General features: G+C 37.8%; 1 protein-coding gene across 1 annotated transcript in view; it reads right to left on the reverse strand.

Annotated features, from left to right (window-relative positions):
* The window catches only part of CPA3 (carboxypeptidase A3), a 32,345-nt gene that overhangs the window by 11,416 nt on the left and 969 nt on the right, over window positions 1–19,960 (reverse strand). The window contains exons 3-10 of the mRNA XM_005675465.3: window positions 17,513–17,637; window positions 9,165–9,267; window positions 8,954–9,055; window positions 7,481–7,582; window positions 5,450–5,560; window positions 4,226–4,316; window positions 2,678–2,880; window positions 909–993 (exon numbers count right to left, since the gene is read on the reverse strand). Coding sequence (XP_005675522.2) covers window positions 909–993; window positions 2,678–2,880; window positions 4,226–4,316; window positions 5,450–5,560; window positions 7,481–7,582; window positions 8,954–9,055; window positions 9,165–9,267; window positions 17,513–17,637 — 922 coding nt within the window. The remainder of the gene's footprint in view (window positions 1–908; window positions 994–2,677; window positions 2,881–4,225; window positions 4,317–5,449; window positions 5,561–7,480; window positions 7,583–8,953; window positions 9,056–9,164; window positions 9,268–17,512; window positions 17,638–19,960) is intronic.

A 19,960-nucleotide genomic window follows, 5' to 3' on the forward strand; every position in this document is an offset into this window, starting at 1 on the left:
TGAATTAAGGGTCTTTGGTGAAAACCAAGTGAATTTCTTTTTATTGCTTGGAAATGGAAACGCCTAATTATTTTAGCTGTAAAACCAAATGGGAAATGAGTATATGCACAGTGGTTAAGATCATGGACTTTTTTTTTTTTTTTAAAACCTGGGCTTGTATCCCCATTAAGCTGGCTACAAGTACTGCATACCTCATAGAATATTGTGAGGAGTAACTGTGAAAGAGAGGAGATTGTGAGGAGATTGTGAAAATCAAGGGCTAAGCACAGTGCCTGACTTGTGAGAAATTTAAATCAATAATTAACAAAATGGAAAGACAATGAAAGTTTAAAAAGTGAAGAATAAGAAGTAATTTTGAGATATTAAAAAAAAAAAGCTGCAGAACTAGGACCTTGGGACCTCCTTTCTTAATTCACCATGTAGATTTCAGCTGAACACAGTAGGAAATGGCTGATGCGAGCCACCGGAGACTGTTTTTACGTGATCAAAGTGGCCGAAAGTGTTGGCCTACCTAGTGACTAACCAGGAGCTGAGGGAAAGACTGTGCTTGCATAGGGACAAGCTAAACGATAAAAAAAAAAAAAGGTGGACTCTGCCACAGCTGTGGTGGTGGTGGTAGAGAATAGGAAGGTGGAAGAATTAAACTGTAAATTTGTCTTGATGTAATTATTCCTATTGACCTTGTCACCTTGTAAAGGTTCACTATAATGTGCTTCTAGAAAAATCTTATCCTATTAAAAGGTAGAATCTCTCTTCTGAGTTCACATGTAATTCAGAATATCCTGTTAAAACTGAAGTTTAAATTAGCAATTCCATATGTTCTAATTCTCTGTCATGAATTCTTTAGCTTTCCTTAATATCTGTAAAAGAGAATTAGGGGAAACGACACAGTAATAGGAAAAACTTACAAATTGTTGATGCTATTGGGCCATAGGTGTAGTGGGTTTCATATGGAGTTGATAGAACATTCGTGGTGATCTTTGCAGCTTTGGCCTGGAGAGAGAGGGAAGTTAAGAGTAGAGTAACTGGATACTATGTAAATACAGTTAATTTACTGGGAATTAAAAAAGGTCAGTTTTACTGGTTATTTGCCATTTGAAGTTCAAAATAAAACAAATGACTGAGAAATTTGTTTAAAGTAAGATACAAATATTGTTAATGTGAGTGAGTTAAAGTTGCTCAGTTGTGTCCAACTGTTTGTGACCCCATGAACTGTAGCCCACCAGGCTCCTCTGTCCATGGAGTTCTTCAGGCAAGAATATGGGAGAGAAGCCTCTCCCATTTGCCATTGCCTTCTCCAGTTGTTAATGTGAGGCCTTCTAAATGTGAAATTAGTTATATACGATAAAGTCATAGCTCATTTTGTGTTTCTGTCCTTCCATTATACTCACTTCTCTTTCCTCTCTCCCTTCCTTTTTCCTTTTTCCTTCTGGCCTTTATTCTAAAGAAACATATTCTTTCTTTTTCCTCTGAGGTTTTTTTGGTGTCAGATATTTGTCTTTCCAAAGTCAGATCACATATGGACCACATATTACCTGTATATTTATTGTATATACACAGAAGGTTTTAATTACTGGTTCAAATCTCTGCTCCTACTCAAAAGGAAATGTTGAAAACAGTTGACTGAAGTCAGAAGGACAATTGTAACCTCTAAAAAATTAAAAAAAATTTTTTGAGGCAGGATAGAATTACAGCTTTTACTGGATATTATATTTGCTAGCCCCATGGGATCTGGGACGTTGACTGTTTTCTGCTTTATTTCTTCTATAGCAGTTAGATGTATTTAATATCACTCAATGCAGTTTTTTTTTTTTTAACCTAACATGGTCAAACTAGTTCTCATAGAAAGGAAAAGAATGCTTCAGTTCAGTTCAGTTCAGTCGCTCAGTCGTGTCTGACTCTGCGCCCCCATGGACTTCGGCATGCCAGGCCTCCCTGTCTATCACCAACTCTCGGAGTCCACCCAAACTCACGTCCATTGAGTCAGTGATGCCATCCAACCATCTCATCCTCGGTCATCCCCGTCTCCTCCTGCCTTTAATCTTTTCCATCATCAGGGTCTTTCCAAATTAGTCACCTCTTCGTATCACGTGGCCAAAGTATTGGAATTTCAACTTCAACATCAGTCCTTCCAATGAACACCCAGGACTGGTCTCCTTTAGGATGGACTGTTTGGATCTACTTGCAGTCCAAGTGGATCAAAATTTTGGAGAGAGCATATTTTTTGGTGCAGAAGCTTAAAATTAATATAATTTCCAAGTTGATCAAGAAGATAAAAATACAATGGCTCTCCTTAAATCTGATGTCTCGGGATAGGAATAGCAAGATGTATTTGCTGTTGCCTTAGGCTCTTGCTCTTTATGTTTTATGTTATGACTCATGGTAAACATTTAACTGCACAGTCATCTGGATAGTAATGGAATTCTACTTTGGTAGGCTAGACCTTTCTTCACAGTGGCTTAACTTAAAATCGCATCAAAAGGTTTTATCTATATATGTTTATCACATGAAAAACTAACTTAAGACTGTGATTTTAACTCTAAGGTAGACTTCATTAGTTTTCTTCTTTGGTATTAAAATGTGAATTTTTTTCAAAATAACCCAAGTTGTTAATGATGAACAGACTGGAAGGCAGTGGTGGTACCAATGCATAAATCGCAGGCTTTTTCCTACATACCAGGTTCTTGTGGTTCGGTGGCAGTTCTGATGTATACCCGTAGGGAAATAACAACATCTGGGAGTAGGAATGGAAGGTAATGTAGGCCTTGATTGATTTTAGGTGGCTTCGAATGAAGTCACTGACAGCTTTGGTCTCTTTCTCGGACTCTGGTGCAGGACCCCGATAGATCTCCTGACATGGATCATTGGTGTTAGGGAAAGCTGCCGAGGACATGGAGGATTGAGATCAAAATCTGTCTCCCTTTCCCCCTACCCCCCAGTACAGCCTCTACCTATTTTGGTATAGATTCACATTTTTTTTTTCTTTCTAACATTTTAGTTTTCCAGGTTTATAGGGCTTTCCCAGTGTCCCTGGTGCTACCGATACTATACAGTACTTTGCACACATGACACAGAGTATGACAGACTTAGCCCACTTGAATATTCTTATTCTTAGCCTTGTTTATTTTCCTTCCATTTCTAAGGGTCATGGGAATAATGCATCAGAAGCACTTAGGGGCCTGGAGTCTGTTCCAATTCAGCCTCAGATTTGGCTTGTTGGAGGCTGGTACCTTACCTTCTTTGAGCCTGAGTTTCTTTAATCTGTTTCATCAGGCAGCTTTCACTTAGGGATATATGCTTTTATCATATTCATTATGGTAGAATATAATTAGATGCTGAGGTGGTATTTTTAACAATATTAGATAAAGAAGAAATTTATGAATTGGGGTATTGGTAGTTTCTCCTTGAATGAATGTAATTATAAAATCATATTTGTGTAGCAGCTGTATATTATCTGGTGTAGCAGGCCTCTGCTTTTCTATGAAACCTTTCTGCTTTCTTTGCCCCAGATGTTTCTTTTCACTAAACATTTGAGGAACTGCCTATTTGTTGGTTCTGACCACTGGTATTTCTCAAATTTTATCAGACCAGGGCAGGAAGGGAGTTGAGACCTCTGTTCAGATGATCTGAATTTCTGGGTTGCACCTGATTTTTAGAAAACTAGATATATTAAATAAGAGATGGTTTTATAAACAGTCCTACCCCCTACTTCCTCCCATTCAACAAAACATTCATAATACTTCTAAAGTAGTGGTGATTATCTTTCATTTATTTTTAGTTATAGCTTTCTTTTACACTTATTATTATTTTTAAACTTTTTACTTTGTATTGGGATAGTGATTAACAATGTTGTGATAATTTCAGGTGCACAGCAAAGGTACTCAACCATATATATATATATATACACATATATTCATTCTCTTCCAAACTCCCCTCCCATCCAGGCTGGCCCATAACACTGAACAGAGTTCCCTGTGTTGTACAGTAGGTCCTTGTTGGTTATCCGTTTTGAATATAGCAGTGTGAACTTATGGTTGCTGAGGGGAAAGTTGGGGAGATGGGATTGTTATGAAGTTTGGGATGGACATGTATCTTTCATTTTTTAGATTAGAAGATTAATGCTTAGTTAAACCTATCTTTCCTAAAATAAGTAGATAGTTTAACTAAATTCAGTGTCTACACACTCTTTATAGCTATTTCCCTTGAGATCTTGTCTGCTACTTACAGTTCCATGAGACATTAAAGTTCCTGTTGAGGTCAGTTCCAATGCATTTGGAATTTTCGTTCCTGGAACGATTTTTTCTCCACATGCGGTTCTACAGGATTGAATGATGGGCGTGTTTACACAAGTTTACATTTTTCAGTTTGATCGTTTCAGATTCTCTCTGCAGGTGTCTATAGCTTTATTTGAAATTTATCTAGTTAACCTGAGACTCATTAAAGAAAATATACATTTTTCTTATAACTTGTAATATTTTCAAAAACATTGTTTTTATGTTACTATTATAAGGCCTTGATAAAAAATACAGTTTTAAAAACTGTTGTGTAGTTCTGAGTATTAAAAAGTAATCCCTGATGTTCTGAAATTATCTATAGTTTGAATTTTAACTTCATTACACCTTTTACCATTTAAAGATTCAGATATAATTCAGGTCAAATTGTGACTGTTGCAGCATAATTTTCAGAAAAGAATTTTTTGTGATAGTATCAGTCTGAAATCTCAAAATTAATCTTAGCAGCAACAGGGCATAAAGAATTCTATAAAAGACAGATACCTGTGTCACTTTTTTATTGATTTTTTTTGATATAATTATTTCATCTCAGATTCTGTCCCAAATTGATTGAATACAGTGGTTTTGGTTTTGAAGTCAGTATGTTCATAATGTCTCTAAGTGACTTTTATTCTTAGCTATAAATACTTTCACCATATTGTGTAACATACATTTCCTTTATAATTACTGCTTTATTTCATTTTTCTCCATTATTAGCTTCAGGAGCCGAAATTTCATATTATTTCAAGGACTCTTGTGTAACCAGGAAATCATGCTGTCCTTAGTCTAAACTGAGTTTTTGAATTGGAATTAATTGGTTAGCTAAACGTTAAACTTAATGCCTAACAATCAACGTGCATGCGTACTAAGTCACTTCAGCCGTGTCCCTCTCTTTGCAACCCTATGAACTGTAGCCTGCCTCTGTAGGCTCCTCTGTCCATGGGATTCTCCAGGCAAGAATATTGGAGTGGGTTGCCATGCCCTTCTCTAGGGAATCTTCCCGACCCAAGGATCAAACCTGCATCGGCTCTGTCTTCTGCATTAACAGATGTATTCTTTTTTTTTTTTTTTTACAGATGTATTCTTTACGACTAGCGCTACCTAGGAAGCCCCAGTGTGCATGAAAGTCAGTACATAATATATTATCTAAATTCAAACAGGAGATTATAGATCAGTACCTGTGTCCATGACCAAATATATCCATCAACATTGAATACAGGAAGAACATAAAAATTCATCCGGTTCAGGAGTTTGGTCATAATCTTGTTTTTACCATAAGTTTTGGTTGCCTGTAGGAGTAGGAAAAAATTAAGCTATTGGTATAAAGTTTAGTTACCATATGGAGTGCTGTGGTTATAATTGTAATGACGACAACTCCTTAAGTCATTTGCCCAAGGTCACATTATTTCAAACATATTTCACCTAAACTGCATAAAGATAAATGACCCATATAGATGACAGAAAAAATTACACTTATTCAGACTAGTGAAATGAATTTGACTGAATATTTTTTAAAGTGAAAGTCACTCAGTCATGTCCTACTCTTTGCGATCCCTTGGAATTCTCCAGGCCACAATACTGAAGTGGGTAGCCTTTCCCTTCTCCAGGGGATCTTCCCAACCCAAGGATAGAACCCAGGTCTCCCACTTTGCAGGCGGATTCTTTACCGGCTGAGCCACAAGGGAAGACTGGATATTCTTTAAAGGATCATTGAATTACCGAGACTAGTAGCATTCCAAATGTAGAATGCAAATGCAAGATACATTTCATAGAAAGAATGGAGGCCAATTGAAAGATTAGCAATTTAAGTAGATTCTTGCCCTCACATCTTTAGGTAAATAGAGGTTGAGTGTGTAAGCATAGGAACATGTAAATATTGGAGAGGATTCATGAATTAATTATAAGTAGGATTAAAGAGAAAAACACTCTATTAATAAAAAAATTAGAATATTTAGATTGATCAATCAACTTTTCTCACATCAGATGGAAATTTCTCTGATTATCTGGCCTTTTTATGGCTAACTAATATCTCTCATTATTCTTGGACAATCTCTTCCACGTTTATCTGCACTAGAGCCAAGATGTTTCTTTTCATTAAAAAATAAGTTTACTTATTTGTGTCAGGTTTTAATTGCAGCAAGTGGGATCTTTAGTTGTGATATGTGGGATCTAGTTGCCTGAGCAGGGTTTGCACCTGGGCCCCCTGCGTTGGGTGCTGAGACTCTTAGCCACTAGACCGCAGGGAAGTCCCAAGAAAAGATATTTCTTATAGGCTTATCTTGTGTGTTCCTTATGGCTTAAGTAAGCCGAGCTCTTGGCCCTCAGCTGAAGAACTAAAACAACTGCAGGGATAAATCAGTTCGATTGGCAGATTCATTCCTAGTGGAAATAAACTTGCCCTGAAAGTGGTTGTGATGTCGTATTCCAGCAGCATGTTATATGCAAGAGTTGGCAGAAAAGAGAGAGTTAAAAGATCATGGGAATTAGAATACAATAGAAATAGAGTGAGAGGAACAACAAACTTATAAACAGGATTTGTTGTTGTTTAGTCACTAGATTGTATCTGACTCTTTTGCTATCCCATGGACTGTAACCTGCCAGGCTCCTCTTGTCCATGGAATTCTTCAGGCAAGAATGCTGGAATGGGTTGCCATTTCCTTCTCCAGAGGATCTTCCCAAGCCAGGGATTGAACCTGCATCTCCTGCTTGGCAGGTGGATTCTTAATCACTATGCCACCTGGGAAGCCCATAAACTGGATTTACTTCTTAAAAAAGTGAGTTATTTTTCACTTGGAAAGGAAATTTAAGTATGAAACTTCCAAAAGTGTGTGTACCAATTAAATATCTAAGTGCGAACTAGTGTTCTGTGCTTTGAATTCACCGAAGTAAGGCCCATTTTGTAGATTTTAAGTATAAAGATAGTTTCAGATTTTCCATACTTAACTATAGGATAAACCATATTGTAGCCATTTAAAAAAATTTTATAAGCCATCATCTGGATTTCAAGAAGTTTGAAGGAAGGTGTCAATTATATAAAAAACCTCAACGATGAGTAAAATCCAGAGTGTTTTATTCCCTGACAGCACCAAATGTGGGCTCTTCTAGTTAAGTGGAACTGCATTCATTTGTAAAGGGGGTGTTGCCACCCAGTGAAGTGCTGGAGGCTTGACAGTCAAAGGAGAATTGTGTGAATGTTCCAATTGACTTACCTGATAGACAAACCACTGGCAGAAGGCTGGGGAAATCCATTCTCGTGCATGAATGCCACAGTCCATAAAAATAGCCTTTCTTCTTTTATTCTTTCCCCCAATCTTTTAAAAAATAAATCTGAGATGTTATTTTACATGAACTCACACACTGATCTCTTGTTGTCCAAGAGCTCATTCATTGTCTCAAAGCAATTATTTCACCTGTCTTCTGTTGCATGAGTCATTGTGTGTGCACTTATTTTTCTCAGGGAGGACCATGGTACATGTCTTTTCATCATCTATTTCACAGTTTATTTTTCAAAAATTTTTCTCCATGTCAGTGGCTTTTACAGTTTTAAAAAAATCTTATCGATGGATGGCAAAAACCACCACAATATTGTAAAGTAGCCTCCAATTAAATAAATTAGTTTAAAAATCACAATCTATGTTTTTCTTGTTTTATTGCTAACATCCTTTGGTCTGAGATGTAGATTATAAAGTTGCTTCTGTTTCTGCCACTCTCTTTTGTTTTTGTTACTTCATAAACAAGAAGTGGGAAAGACTCTGTAGTTGTGTTGCAGTGGGGAGGAGGAACAGGGCTGGATATTTGAAGGGCTGTCATTTGGAGAATTTATATTTGTTTTGAGTGGTTGGAGAGCATGAATGGATGGGAATTCAGAGTAGGGAAGGGCTTCTCAGTCATTGAGAGGATGCTTTAGGGAGCAATGTCTTCGGATGTACAGAAATCCAGCAGCAACTGAATGGCAGTTGTCAACTCAGTCATAGACAGAAATCCCTATCAACACAGTTAAAATGCCTCACTTACTGTACTGGACTCCTACAATTATATGATTCTTACATTTCTTTTCTGCTTGACATTTGGTTGTCCATTTCCCCAAATTTTAATGGATGAAAAACTGTTTTATGCACCAGGGACATCATATGCTCTTGTAATAAAGATATAGGATAAGAACTTGTCTGGTTCTGTCCACTGTGTCTGTCAAGTGTTTTATTCATAGACTTTCTTGGTCCCACCTAAAACCATCTGTCACTTCTATTCTTGAATGGTTGTCTAAAGCTTACATGTTCTTCAAAGAAATAAGACTTTTTATTGCCTAAAAATTAGCTAGGGCCTTCCCTGGCGGCATAGTGGATAAGAATCAGCCAGCCAGTGCAGGAGACATGGGTTTGATCCCTGGTCTAGGAAGATCCCATGTGCCTCAACTATTGAACCTGTGCTCTAGAGCCTGGGAGCCCCAGCAACTGAAGCCTGTGTGCCCTGGAGCCTGTGCTCCCCAACAAGGGAAGCCACTGCAATGAAAAGGGGCCCCTGCTCACCCCAACTGGAGAAAATGCCGGAGCAGCAGTGAAGATCCAGCACAGCCAAAAATAAACACCAAATAAATAAAAACTAGCTAGTTGTGTCACAAAGTAACTCTTAGATTCATGTTTTTGGACAATAGTAAGAATCAGTAGTTCTTGAATTACTTTTACCTTGAGAATGTACAGTGGATTATCTTCAACAGTAGTTCCAATTTTGATACGAGAGACCATTTGAGGATGCTTATGCACCATTTTTTCAGTCCAAGCAACAATCTTAGGAACAAAACCAATTTTGAGAGATTAGAATAAAAGATAACCAAATGACAACAAATGCTGAGGGTGACATTTTTCTCTTTGGAAGTACAGGCATTTTATACAATACCTTGCTCCAGTTATTATATTTTGCATAGCTGTGCCTGCCTGGGTTATCTTCTTTAACATCAAACTGTTTTTCAACCTCTTCTTGTACATCGTGAATCAAGATTCTGTTCGACAGGGGGAAATGATAAAATTTACACTTACAGGGGACAGAAAAACAGTTATCTTTCACTTGCAGAAATTTTCTCTTCCTTCATCTCTGTCTTTGATCAAGCTTACACTGTTTCTTCATGATTCTCTAACCGTGTCTTTTAGATATGTCATGTGTCTGGATTCCTATCTTCCCATTTATCTAGAGCAGTGCTGTTCTTGCTGATTGACTGATCTGAATTTAGAGGAAGAACAGAAGTGAGGTATACTCTTAATTAGAGTTTATTTAGGACATGAGACCATGTACTGCTCATGAATATTGATTCTCATTAACATCACTGACAAGCACTTTATTATGCATATTATAGTTATCTCACTGTATGCTTGGCTTTTGACTTAGGATGAATCTGGGATTTTTGAGAAAGAAAAATTTGACAACACATTTAGAATCAAGGGGCGCCTGTTGTGCACTAAAACTCACATGAAGTCTGGAAAGTTTGGAGATTATATTTTGGGTTGTCCCTGCAGCCATATTTAATTGTCTTAAACTCTAAAGAGGGCTTGTGGCTTTTGCTCCACCTGCATTAAAAGCAGAGGAATCAGGCAAAAGAGAGATTTTTATGGTCTCAGAGGTTGATTGGTAACATATGGCAGTATTAATTAGTCACAGGAAGCTCGTATCTAAGAATATTTTTAGACTTACACATATCAATTTAGCTCTTGTGATAACAGTGGCAAAAGAGAATCGTGTGAGCTGAAATACGACCTTCCCACATATGCAGCTGCATGAGGACATCAGAATGGTGCCAGATTGCTGCTGATGGGAACTAGAAATTAAGCCTAAGGCTGGAAATTAAGATCCATGTCCAGATGTTATTTTCCTGAGGCATTCCACTAACCAGCAGCCAGATTTAAGTAGATGAAACCAAAATACTTTCTCTTAAATATTATTTTAGCACTCCAAGATTTACTTAACTTGTTAAAAATATTCCTAAATATAGGTGAAAGGATAAATAATCACCCCTGAGGATTTAATGATGTAAATGGCCAGTGTTTATTGAGTCTTTCTTATGCGCAATTCTGTTCAGCATGATATTTACATTTTATCACTTAATCTTTACATCAACACTATTAATCTGGTACCATTATAACTCCCATTTTCATAGATTTTAGGTAGATTTCCAACATTGATATAACTAAAATACAGAAGTTGAAATTTGAGCCTAGAAATGTCTCACTTCAGTACTCTAGCTGTGAACCATTATACAACAGTTATCCATCATAAGGAGGGAAAGCCCTGGGTATTACTGTCAGATCTAAACTCTCCTTAGTCTACTGAGGCTTCTACAAAGTTTGATCAGTTGACTGCTGCTAAGTCGCTTCAGTCATGTCTGACTCTGTGCGACCCCATAGACGGCAGCCCACCAGGCTCCCACCATCCCTGGGATTCTCCAGGCAAGAACACTGGAGTGGATTGCCATTTCCTTCTCCAATGCATGAAAGTGAAAAGTGAAAGTGCAGTTGCTCAGTCGTGTCCGACTCTTAGCGACCCTATGGACTGCAGCCCACCAGGCTCCTCTGTCCATGGGATTTTCCAGGCAAGAGTACTGGAGTGGGGTGCCACTGCCTTCTCCAAATCAGTTGACTAGCTCTCCAGAAAGCCCAAGTCTCAAGATCAGGGAGCAGATTAGTTCAGAGAAGAGGCAAAACGAATCTTATTTTAACAATTTCATGGCTCCTTCCATATGCTGCTTTTAGTAGGAATGGAGATTGCTTTGGCAATTTGTGTGTGTGTGTGTATTTTTTTTTTTCCTGTGGGTGCATAAAAATGTTAGGATTATTTTGTTCTAGTTCTGTGAGAAACATCCTGGGTATTTTGATAGGGACTGCATTAAATCTGTAGATTGCTTTGAGTAGTATGGGCGTCTTAATAATATTAGTTCTTCCAATCTGAGGGCATGGAATCTGTAGTTTCCTTCATAAGTATTTTATAGTTTTCAGAGTATAGGTCTTTCACCACCTTGGTTAAGTTTATTCTCAGGTATTTTATTCTTTTTGATACAATTTTAAGCAGAATTTTTTTTTTTTTACTCTCTTTCTGATAGTTCATGTTAGTATATAGAAAAGCAACAGATAATGCTTATTAATCTTATATCCTGCAACTGCTGAATTCATTTATTCTAATAGTTTTTGCATAGAGACTAGGATTTTCTATGTAAAGTATCTTATCTTCTGCAAATAGTGATAATTTTACCTGTCTCCTTCCAATTAAAAAAAATTTTTATTAGAGTATAGTTGATTTGCAATGTTGTGTTAATTTCAGGAATACAGCAGAGTGAATCAGTTATACATATATTAATACATATGCCCACTCTTTTTTAAAGATTCTTTTCCCAATTAGGCCATTACGAGTCCTTAGTAGAGTTCCCTGCACTATGCAGCAGGTTCTTATTAGTTACCTACTTTATATACAGTAGTGTGTATATGGCAATCCCAGTCTTCCAGTTTATCCCTCCTGCCCCTTATCCCCTGGTAACCATAAGTTTGTTGTGTATATCTGTGACTCATGTTTTGTAAATATGTTCATTTGTACCCTTTCTCTTAGATTCTGCATTCATGTGATATCATATGATATTCGTTTTTCTGTGTCTGTCTGAGTTCACTCAGTATAATGATCTGTAGATCCATGTTGCTACAAATGGCATTATTTTGTTCTTTTTTATGGTTGAATAGTATTCCATTGTATAGATGTATCACTTCTTCTTAATCTTTCCTCTGTTGATGGGCATTTAGGTTACTTCCAAGTCCTCATTTTTGTAAACAGTGCTGCAATGAGTGTTGAGGTGCATATATCTTTTCAAATTATGGTTTTCTCTGGGTATATGCCCTTGAGTGGGACTACTGGGTCATATGGTAGCTCTATTTTTAGTATTTTAGGGAACCTCCATAAATATTCTCCATAGTGTCTGTACCAGTTTACGTTCCCACCAATAGTGTTGGAGGGTACCTTTTCTCCACACCCTCTCCAGCATTTGTTGTTTATAGATTTTTTGATGCTGGCCATCTGACCGACCAGTGTGAGGTGATACCTCATTGTAGTTTTGACTGCATCAGTGATGTTGAGCATCTTTTCATGTGCGTTTTGGCCATTTGTATGTCTTCTTTGGGGAAATGTTTGTTTAGATCTTCTGCCCATTTTTTGGACTGGGTTATTTGTTTTTTTGATATTGGGCTGCATGAGCTATGTGTATATTTTGAAGATTAATTCCTTGATGGTTGCTTTGTTCACAAATATTTTCTCCCATTCTGAAGGTTGTCTTTTTGTTTTGTTTATGGTTTCCTTTGCTGTGCAAAAGCTTTTAAGTTGTATTAGATCTCATTTATTTACTTTTGTTTTTATTTTCATTACTTTAGGAAGTGAGTCAAAAAAGATTTTGCTGCAATTTATATCAAAGAATGTTCACTGTATGTTTTCCTCTAAAACTTGTAGAGTGTCTGGCCTTACATTTAGGTCTTCAATCCATTTTGAGTTACTTTTTGTGTATGGTACTAGGGAATGTTTTAATTTCATTCTTTCACATGTAGCAGTTCAGTTTTTGTAGTACCGCTTACTGAGGAAACTGTCTTTTCTCCACTGTATATTCTTGTCTCCTTTGTCATAGATTAGCTGACCGCAGGTACCTAGTCATCTTTATTGAGATGATCAAGTGAGTTTTTTAAATCTTTCCTTTTGTCAATGTGGTATATCACATTGAGTAATTTGCAAATGTTGAACCATCTTTGCAACCCTGAATAAATCCCATTTAATCATGATGTATGACCCTTTTAATATATTGTTGGATTTGGTTAGCTGGAGATATCACTCTTTCTGACTGACTTCAGACTATACTACAAAGCTAGGTCATCAAAACAGTAGAGTACTGGTACAAAAAAAGACACAAAGATCAATGGAACATAATAGAGAGTCCAGAGAGTCCACTGCCACTGTTGGTAGCAATGTAAATTGGTATGACACTGTGGAAAACAGTATGGAGCTTCCCCAAAAAACTGAAAATAGAACTACCATGTGATTCAGCAATTCCATTCCTGGATGTATATCCAGAAAAAAAACAAACACTAGTTTGAAAAGATACACCCAGGATATGGAAGCAAACCAAGTGTTCATCAATAGACAAATGAATAAAGAAGATGTGGTATACATATACACTGGAGCATTACTTAGCCATAAAAAGAATGAGATTATCCTTTTGCAGCAAAGTGGATGGACCTAGATAATAATATGCTTCATGAAATAAGTCAAACAGAAAAAGACAAATACTGTATGATAGCACTTATTTATGGAACCTAAAAAAATAAAACAAATGAACGTGTACATCACAAAATAGAAAGAGATTCACAGATTTAGAAAGCAAAGCAGTGGGGAGAGGGAAAAGATAGGGGTATGGGATTAAGAGATACAAACTACTTTTATAAGAATAGGTAAGAATATACTGTATAAGACAGGGAATTATAACCAACCATTATTTTGTAATAAGTTTTAAAAAATTTATTTTTTTAATTGAAAGATAATTGCTTTACAGAATTTTGTTTTCTGTGAAACCACAACATGAACCAGCCATTGGTATAAATTTTAAAGGAGTATAATCTATGAAAATACAGAAACACTGTGCTATACACCTGAAACTAATATTGTACTCAAATGTACTTCAATTTAAAAAAAAGAAGGAATGGAGAACTGTGGGCCAGTGTATGTGTTACCATGAGTTTTGGAGTGTGTGTATGTGTGTTTGTGTGTGTGTGTGTAAGTGCAGTGGGGAAGGATGTTTTAGGGAGGCAGAGTCATGTTATAAATTGGTCTGGACTACCTTTCCCTGATACCCACATTCCTGCAGGGTGCTGCTGCTGCTGCTAAGTCGCTTCAGTCGAGTCCGACTCTGTGCGACCCCATAGACGGCAGGTCTACTCAAAAGCATGATTCCAGGTCTCTGCACGATTTCAATTCTCTCCAGGGACTCCCTAATTGAATTACCCTGTATCCTACTCGGCACTTATGGACATGGATTTCCCCCAACATTGGAGGCATATTTCTATGTTAGATAATAAACTTTAAGGCACTAATTTTTATTCAGTAGGAGGGAAAGGGTGCCACTGCTGATGTGTGTGCCACTGCTGACAGTCTCTAGTTATCCTGTTGCTCTTTTTCTGTGGGAAAGGGAGCAAACGTGCTACTTTAAGGTAAAATCTGTCTTGGTAATTTAATTTTCTGGAAATTAAAAAAAATATCACACAGATGCTTTAAACTAAATAGTAGTTTATATGCACTGTCTAATGAAGGGTGTCTAAGTAAATCATTGTGTCAAACCAGCCTCTTAATGTGGTTTTATTTAAACTGGTATCTGGCCCAACCAGATGTTTCTGTGCTTAGAACCCACTTCTGTTACTGACTGACACCAAGTAACACATGTAATTAATATGCAAATAAAATTATCTATATAATTAGTACTTGGAGACAAGATTTTAAATAGTTCTTGTCTGCACAGATCACTTTACATATTTATATTTCCAAGGAAGGTAACTATCTGATTATGTGGTTTCCCACAACTGTATCTAATTTGGACCAATTTCTAGAAATCATATCCTAATTAGATAAAACTAATTTTTATAGGTAGTTTAACACTTTGCTTCTTGATGTAAATAGAAAGAAAGTACTTGGCATATGACAAAACAAATAGCACACTGTTTATGAGGATCTGGATTCAGACCTCTGTTTGAGTCAGACTTTTTCCAAGCTTGGAGAAGGCCGAAGAGGAATAAGGGCTGATAGAGTGGATGGCTGGCAGCCTCCTGCCTTGGAGTCTCCTGTCACAGTGATCTATTCCACTAACTACACTCAGCGTCAAGCAGTCAGCTTCTTGTCTACAGTATCAGGATATTGAGGAAAATGTACTACTTTATTTTTAACCTGCTGTTCAAATCAAATTATACAAAGTTAGCTAAAATTTATTTTAGCTTGGGCTAGATCCAGTAGTCTTGCCTGGAAAATCCCATGGACGGAGGAGAGGCTGTGGTCCATGGGGTCGCTAAGAGTCGGACATGACTGAGCAACTTCACTTTCCCTTTTCACTTTCATGCATTGGAGAAGGAAATGGCAACTCACTCCAGTGTTCTTGCCTGGAGCATCCCAGGGACGGGGGAGCCTGGTGGGCTGCCGTCTGTGGGGTCGCACAGAGTCGGCCACGACTGAAGAGACTTAGCAGCAGCAGCAGCAGCAGATACTTTGTAAGAATTAGTTGATCATAAGGAATCTGGGTCAGGTTTGTATTAATGGAGTAAAGTGAAGATTGTATAAATCGAGGCACATGTTTTAGAAATCTGGCTGTCAAGTGATTCAAGAGATGGTCACCAGGAAGTGTATAGTATAGAGGGGTGATTTCTTTTAGAAATATTCAAGATAGCATATCAACCTCAACATAAGCCCAGAGTCCGTAATGTCCTACTAATTTCTGTGATCTTACATTTATAGAGTTTCTGCTTCTAATTTTAATGGTACAGTTTATAAAATTATAGAAAAACTTATCAATGTATTAATTAAAAATGTTTAGATGAATAATTTTGAATATGTTTTCCTCATATATTAACTTCCCTGGTGGTTCAGTGGGAAAGAATCTGCCTGCCAATGAAGGAGACGTGGGTTCAATCCCTGGGTCCGAAAGATCTCCTGAAAAAGGAAATGGCAACCCACTCCAGTATTCTCGCCTGAAAAATCCCATGGACAACGGAGCCTGGCAAGCTATAGTCCATGGAGTTGCAAGAGAGTCAAATATGACAGTGATTAAACACCAAGGAATAACTTACTTTTGAATATATTCTCACCATACATGAACTTACACGTTTGTTTCACAGCCTTCTTGAAACAATGGCAAAAACCAAGATAGTGACTAACAATAATCACACATAATAACCTGTGACTCTAAGCCATAGGCAAGAATGTTTTTTGTTTACTTGTCTATGTGTGTATTTCTTCTAATAGTATTTAAACTTGTTAGGGATATTGTAGCAATTTAATAAATACAATCAAGTCATGATGAGCAGCAATAAATCCCGCTCTCTAATATGACACTGTAGGATCTTTGAACCAGAAGTAGAAGGTTTTTTGAGTTAACAGCACTAAGTTAGGTAGCAGAGGCATGAAATATTAAATCAAAAAGAAAGAACTAATGTGTAGCAATTTTGAGTGATAGGGTCCCTGTAAAGGGTGCTGCTGGAATGACAAGGGCTGGGGGAGTTCAAACAGGACCCCTCAGTACATCAAACTGCTAAATATTTTAAAGTATAAAAACACACTTTGTTTTCTCTAGTATATGTTGATTTGTGATATTCATCTCTGAGCTCCCTTCTTATTTGTTGCCCTAGGGCCCAGACTGTGTGTGCATGACCCGTGGCTAGTGTTCGATAATTTCTAATTTCCTCTTATTTCTCTATGGGACCACAGTGACTCATTTCTGCATTTTAGGCCATTTGAGAATTCTCTCCTCTTAGATTTAAGTCTTATTTTACTGTGTTGTTTTGCTTTCTCTGAGGAAGAATTTCTTTCATAAAGAATTATTTATTATAAATTTTATATTCCCACATCTCTGACTCAAAGATAAATATTGTACTTTGGGTCTCTTTTTATGTATCAGGAGAATTTGAATATAAGAATCTGGTGTGGGCACAAGGAACAACTCTGCTCAATGTCATGTGGCAGCCTGGATAGGAGGGGAGTTTGGGGGAGAATGGATACATGTATGTCTATGGCTGTGTCCCTTTGCTGTGTACCTACCTGAAACTATCGCAACATTGTTACTTGGCTATACTCCAGTATAAAATAAAAAGTTTAAATAATGAAAAAAAAATGCAATGCTGGTAGTCATCAGTAGTGCTGAGTTCCGGGCTGATTACCTGTCAGGAGTAATGAGTGTGACCAGACCATCCATGTCTGCTCATGTGCTCTTTGTCCTCACCAGGGGTTGAGTTTTAGGGATGGCAGATACCATAACTGTCATTCTTGCAGATCATAATAAACATAAGATAGAACTTGAGTGCCAAGTTTGAGCTCATCATTTTTATAAGCAGGCCTCCATACTCTGTTTGCAGGCAACAATAAGTGTTACTTCTTAGAGCGTTCATTTTGAGGGGCCCCAGTATAAAATTATACTCTCAATTTCAAGACTCCTCAGACTTTGAGTATCTAACACATTTGCATATTTTCATAGGACTTACTCATAGTGCATTTGATTTTGATCCAACACAGACTGAACAAACTGGGATTCCTTTGCACTGATTTGGAAATCCACCGTCGTGTTAGCAGCTACATGGTGGGTGGCGTCTGGGTACCAGAAGTCAAGCTGTGCAGATGAGTTCAGTGTTATTCACAGTTGTTTATTTGTTCATGCAACACATATTTATTAATATATGACCATGTGTGATACACAATGAAAGGAATTTGGGGTTCAACATGTCTGAAGTATGAGCTCTTCTCTTAATAAACCTATGAGATTTTTGCAAATATATTTAAAAACTATTGAATATTAGGCAGTGGGAAAAAAAGCTACTATAATGATCATATTTTTTTGGACATAATATATTCAAATGCAAAAAGAATGATCAGCTTTTGGTTAATCTGTTTTCTTCTACCACCGGTTGGAGTTGTTTCACAACTGATTTAGCCACAGCATCTGCCTCTGGTTGGGAATATGGATTCATATGTGGCTTCTCCCTCCCCTGCCCCTGCTCTTGGGTCAGGCCTCCCTCAGAACCAGATGTCCCTGTAAACTCTGGAATTCCTGGAAAGATTGTGTCCAGTGAAGACATATTCTCTAGCCCTATCATTTTCCCAGCAGTATGTCCTTGGGAAGATTACTAAAACTCTTTGAGTTTCAATCCTCCTCCTAAGAAATGGAGCTAACAGCCTTCCATTGGGAGTGTTGTGGAGGTTATGAAGCAGCTATGACATCTGGGCCACACAGTATTTAGCAACTGTTGGTTCCCTTCTCTTTATTTTCTGCTAGCTGAGAATTTCAGAAATTTGGTGAACAGCACTGTAAAGATAGAATTCAGATTAAAATAATTTGAGAAGTTCCCAGTTCTTATTCTTGAAAGTCATACTCAATCGTGAAACCAATGATGTATCATTTCCCAAACTCGGAAATGTGGAGAAAATGCCAACTTTCCACCCATCGTGCCAAGCTTGTGGGCATAGCTGAGCCTGCCTGGCTGTTCTGTAGATGAATCCCACTCTACTTCTAGGTCAGTCCTGCTCCAGTATTAGGCTGCTGTGAACCAACCAATATTTGTTGGTTTGTTTTGATCAAAAGGTTACAGTATAAATTAGACATCTGTGAGGTATAAGAATGATTAAAGGTGAGTTAGGCCATCACAATAGCAATTTCTCTATCCTAACAGGGTTATGTGGTGCATGAATTTGTTGTCGTTTAGTTGCCAAGTCATGTCCTTGACTCTTTTGCAATCCCATGGACTCTAGCCTGCCAGGCGTCTCTGTCCAAGGGATTCTCCAGGCAAGAATACTGAAGTGGGTTGCCATGCCCTTCTCCAGGGGATATTCCTGACCCAGGAATCAAAAATGAGTCTCCTGCATTGGCAGGTGGATTCTTTACAACTGAGCCACCAGGGAAGCACAGTGCAAGAGTTTAGGGCTCACTGGACTTTCATGAACTAAATAAGCATCGGGTGCAGAGCTGGATGCCAGGGTTGTGGCGGTTAATAAAAGAGAAGCAAGAAGCTTAATGTGGAAGACAGGCCATCTATGCATTTCCAACATGCTTACCCATGCCAGGGGCAAGCACAAGGTTGCTTCTAGGAGCACAAGAAGCAACCCATCTGGGTCGTGAGAGCTGATGAACAGAGAGGGACTTTCTCCAGGAGATACTGCCTGAGCTGGATCTTGAAGAATAAGTAGCATTTAGCCAAGTAAAGAGGAAAATGCATCTCTCCCGAGAAAAGGTGTATAGGGCCAATGTGGGTGAGTGTTTGGTATTAACAGTGCTTAAAGGGTAAGAAAGAGGGTGGAGTAAAGAGGTTGGAGATTATGAAGTTCTTGGAATACCACATCGATATCAATAGAAGATGCTTTCTACAGTACTTATTATGACCAGGCCAGCTGAGCATTACCCAAATATTAGCTCATTTAGTCTTTATAGCAACTTTAGGAAGTAGGTATGATTATTATGTCCCCACTTCATAGAGGAGGAAATTGAAGCCCAGAGAGGTTAAGTAACTTGCCTAAGGACACAGAGCTAGTGTAAAACTAGGATTTGAACCTCTGAAGACCATGCTCTTTTCGTACTAGGCCACCTCTCACTGAAAACCTTCAAACAGAGGAATGTAAGTGTCCAATTTTAGAGCAATCAGGTTGCAGCTTGACTTTGTGGGAGGCAAGACTAGAACCCTGATCATAGGAGAAATTGTAATTGTCTATTGAAGTTGTCCCTGAAAAAGATAGAGCTGACAGTGACAGGGGAATGAAGAGGAAAGTATGGATTTGAGAAACATCTGGGAATTAGTATAGGCAGATTGATTTGATGTGGAAATAAGGGAGTATCTGACTAGACAGATCTCAGATTCCATTCTGGGTTTAAATTTGACATGTCATCTTGGTCATTTAATTTACTGTCTTTGAACTTCAATTCTTCTGTTTTAAACACATTAAAT

This window comes from Capra hircus, chromosome 1 (assembly GCF_001704415.2).
Source record: "Capra hircus breed San Clemente chromosome 1, ASM170441v1, whole genome shotgun sequence".
NCBI lineage: Eukaryota > Metazoa > Chordata > Mammalia > Artiodactyla > Bovidae > Capra > Capra hircus.